The sequence below is a fragment of the Bison bison genome, unplaced genomic scaffold, assembly GCF_000754665.1.
Source record: "Bison bison bison isolate TAMUID 2011002044 unplaced genomic scaffold, Bison_UMD1.0 scf7180017864352, whole genome shotgun sequence".
Taxonomy (NCBI): Eukaryota; Metazoa; Chordata; class Mammalia; order Artiodactyla; family Bovidae; genus Bison; species Bison bison.
The window spans coordinates 3,546,409-3,550,580 of NW_011494924.1; the positions used below are offsets into that span (position 1 = coordinate 3,546,409).

The following is a 4,172-nucleotide window of genomic DNA, read 5'->3' on the forward strand; positions in this document are numbered from 1 at the left end:
GGGAGGAGCCTCACAAGGCCTGCTTCTGATGCCAGGACACCCCATGGCCACAGAAGCAGGCCTTGTGAGGCTCCTCCCTGCCCAGGTGAATAACACTGGTAATGATCACAGCCTTCAGGGGAGGCCAGGAGCAGGCGACAGCATGACGCCCTGGCACTCATGCCCATGAGGAAGTCTAAGCCGGGGAGGGGGTTTTCATCAGACCTGGCTCTCGGTGATGTCGTACAGATGCTTTCCAAACAGTGAGTGTCTTTGTGCAGACCCTCCCCAGTCCTGCACCCGTGATGCGTGTGACTTGGCTGCCAGCCTGTCAGATACAAGGAGAGGGATGGCTGAATGGAGATGCTCACAGCACAGAGTGAGGTGGAGATACTCCCAGGTGTGGTCCACATGCATCAAAATACCCCAGCTTTCCAGAAGACGTTAAAACAATAATGCAGGCAAGTAGAAAACAAGAGGCTTTCTCCCCCCAAAATAAAAGCCAAATTCATCCGTTAGTGAAAAACTGAGGTCTGATGGGGAGACTATTGGAGATCTCTGGCTGTGAAGGAAACTTTTAGGAAACTATTAGGTTTAGGAAACTATTTAGTTTAAACAGCTTGCTAAAATTTCTTTTATTTCTGTAAAATAAATCTGGCAGGGAAAGCTAGATTTTTTATAATAATGCAGACTGAGAACTTTCCCTACCATGTACCATGAAGGTATACAGCTATCTATCTAACATCTTTCTTTCATCTGTCCATTTACCATAGAGGAGAGTAGTGGCAGAGGGCTCCCTAGGTGGCGCAGTGGTAAAGAATCTGCTTGCCAATGCAGGAGACATAGGAGACTCAGGTTTGATCCCTGGGTTGGGAAGATCCCCTAGAGAAGGAAATGGCAACCCACTGCAGAATTCTTGCTTGGAAAATTCCATGGACAGAGGAGTCTGGCAGGCTACAGTCCATGGGGTTGCAAAGAGTCAGACAGACTGAGCATGCCCACACACAGTGGTGGCAGAGGGTCAGACAAATGAGAGACAGAGAGAGAGAAAGAGAGACAGGGAGAGCAGGACCAACTTAGTCTTAAATACAAACACTGTGAATCTTTGGTCAAGTAGAAGTCGTCGGTCACTCAGCTCTCACTCAGCTCACTCAGAACAAAAACCCTCTAGAGAGGCAAACTTCTAGGGAAAGGGTCTTACATCGCTGTCAGTCTTGGGACCAAGCTCATGGACTCCATCAAGGTCCATCTTTCTCTACAAAGGAACAGATATTTCTGTTCCTGGGGACCCATCAGAGAACCCAGGCCACAGGGACCACACTGCATGCTATTCTGTGACCACAGAACCTAGCCTGCATCAATCCAAGTTATAGAACCTCATACACAGCCCTGAAGTTCCTTCGGGGCTCAGATAGGGAGACAACCATTGTCAAGATCAATTCCCAATTTCACGATGAACATCTATGCTTTAGAAGAAAATTGAATCTACTCATTTACCCTAAAGATGTGTGAGGGGATGAGAGTTTTTAGGACAGTATTTCTTAATTGGTTTATGTATAGATTCCTTTGACTCTGCAGTGAATCCTGGGAACATCCCCCCTGCTGCTAAGTCACTTCAGTCATGTCCGACTCTGTGCGACCCCATAGACAGCAGCCCACCAGGCTTCCCCATCCCTGGGATTCTCCAGGCAAGAACACTGGAGTGGGTTGCCATTTCCTTCTCCAATGCATGAAAGTGAAAAGTGAAAGTGAAGTCGCTCAGTCATGTCCGACTCTGTGCGACCCATGGACTGCCGCCTTCCAGGCTCCTCCATCCATGGGATTTTCCAGGCAAGAGTACTGGAGTGGGGTGCCATTGCCTTCTCCATCCTCCCTAGTAAAATATATATACTTTGCAGTTTTTGGTGTTGGGAGGCGGGGTCACAGATTCCCTGAAGCCCACCCATGAGCAGCAAGGTAAGGACCCCTGGTCTACAGGCTGAAGCTCTAACCATCTGGCTTATCTATTCCACTGCGTTTTTGCCCATGAAGCTTCTTTCATAGGCCATTGGAAGTCTGGTTTCCACCTGTCTCCTCAGACCCCCAAACTGGGATTACATGACTTAAATACCTTGACGCAGACAGCAGGAGAGCCAGTCTGGTCACTGTGCCTGAGAATTAGACACAGAACCGTGCCGTTTCTGCAAGCAAAATACAACAACTGAAACAGGCATTTAAGCTATGGCTAATTTTGAAGAGACCTTCACTGCGATGATTAAGACAAGGTATAATTTAAAAAACCTGAAGGGGTAAACACCTGCAAGGATGATGATAGCTCTGGCCAAGGAGGCCAGCTTTTCTTAGCCTTATGTTTCTTTGGCTGCTGAGACAGCTCAGGGTCTGTTTGGGCTACAAAGCCTCCCTTTGCTTTGGGGTCTGGAGACACATAAATTTGAGACTGTCTGGCTTGTTTATCTTAAGAGATTTTATTGGAGATCAGACAGGTTTCTGAATCCAACCTGACACAGAAAGAAAAGCTTTCTAGTAACTTTTATGAGCTGAATTTCTCTGTCCCTCCAGCCTCCCCTCCTCCCATCACCATGGCAATGGAGGAGAAGATGAGGGGTTTAGTGCTATCTTGCTTGGGGATCTTAATGGTATCTGCTGAACTGTGTCCCCACAAATTCGTATGTTGAAGTCCTAATCCCTAGTAGCTCAGAATGTAACTTTATTTGGAGCTGAGGTCCTTGCAGATGTAATTAGTTAAGGTGAGGTCATTAGGATGAGCCCTTCGTGCACGCATATATGCTTAGTCACTCAGTCAGGTCCGACTTTTTGTCACCCCATGGACTGCAGCCTGCCAGGCTCCTCTGTCCGTGGGATTCTCCAGGCAAGAGTATTGGAGTGGGTTGCCATTCCTTCTTCCAGGAGATCTTCCCAACCCAGGGACTGAACCAGTATCTCCAGTGTCTTCTGCTTTGCAGGTGGATTCTTCACCCACTGAGCCATCAGGGAAGGTCCTAATACATCATAAAAAGGGGAGGTCTAGACACAGACATGCATGCAGGGAGAACGCCATGTGAGCATAAAGGCAGATGGGGGAGACGTGTCCACAGGCCAAGGAACACCAAAGATGGACAGCAAACCACTGGAAGCCAGGAGAGAGGCAAGATTCTACTTGACAACCCTCAGAAGGAATGAACTCTGCTGATGCCTTGACCTCGGACTTCTAGACTCTGGAACTGTGAGACAGGACATTTCTGTTTTCTAAGCAAGTGATCCCCAACCTTTTGGGCACCAGGGACTGGTTTCACGGAAATCTTTTCCACAGACCGGGGAGGGGATGGTTTCAGGATGATTCACGTTATTACATTTACTGTACACTTTATTTCTATTATTATGATGTCAGCTCCTCCTCAGATCATCAGGCATAAGATCCCGGATACTGGGGACCCCGTTATGTCACCTCGTTTATGATACTTTGTTACAGCAGCCCCAGGAAACAAACACACTGACCCGGGCCTTTGGTAGCCCACAAGGAAATGCCTCATTGTCCCGTTTCAGACATCATCAAAAAGTGCTCAACTACACAGATTTTTACAGACCAGGTGGTGGGAACATAAACTCACTCTTGGCCCACCTTAATCTCTGTCTGCCGGAACTGTAACGACCTTTCTATTTACAGAGGAGTGTCTGTATATCTGAGATAGTCTGGAAACAAGAGAAACGAAGGTGAGCCATTCACAGCTTGGTTTGAAGAGCTAGGCTACAGTCAGCAGAATGGTGCAAGCACGTTTTCTGCCTGAAAACCTTATGATCAAATACAGAGGTAAGAGTCTTGACGTTACACACCGCAGCTGCACCCCCTGGTGGAGACCACAGGCACAGGAAAAGATTTGCCACTCCAGCTAATACACGGAGCAACTCGGGAAGGGATTTCTACCTGTAGGAGAACACAGGTGAGAAGGGGTCCAGAGAAGCCAGGGAGTCATGAGCTGGGACTCCATGCAGGAGCCTGTTCTCCAAGGAGCCACCTAACTCCCTGAAAGCTGCAGTTGGCCCCTATCTGTGAGAATTAGGAAAAGCCCCACCACTCCCATCCACTGTGGGCAGGCTCACAGAGAGCAGGTGGATTTGAAAAATGTGCCCTTTCCTCCAGGTGACATGGCTCTGCGATTAGGTAATAGCTGAATTCCAGGTCCTAATGGCTTCAC

General features: G+C 48.2%; 1 protein-coding gene across 1 annotated transcript in view; it reads right to left on the reverse strand.

Moving 5' to 3' along the window:
- Positions 1-3,509, reverse strand: part of KLRG2 (killer cell lectin-like receptor subfamily G, member 2) — a 29,830-nt gene extending 26,321 nt beyond the window's left edge. Inside the window, exons 1-3 of the mRNA XM_010855020.1 lie at positions 3,475-3,509; positions 2,090-2,159; positions 15-112 (exon numbers count right to left, since the gene is read on the reverse strand). Of these exons, the coding sequence (XP_010853322.1) occupies positions 15-112; positions 2,090-2,159; positions 3,475-3,509 (203 nt within the window). The remainder of the gene's footprint in view (positions 1-14; positions 113-2,089; positions 2,160-3,474) is intronic.
- Between the last annotated feature and the right edge of the window lie 663 nt (positions 3,510-4,172).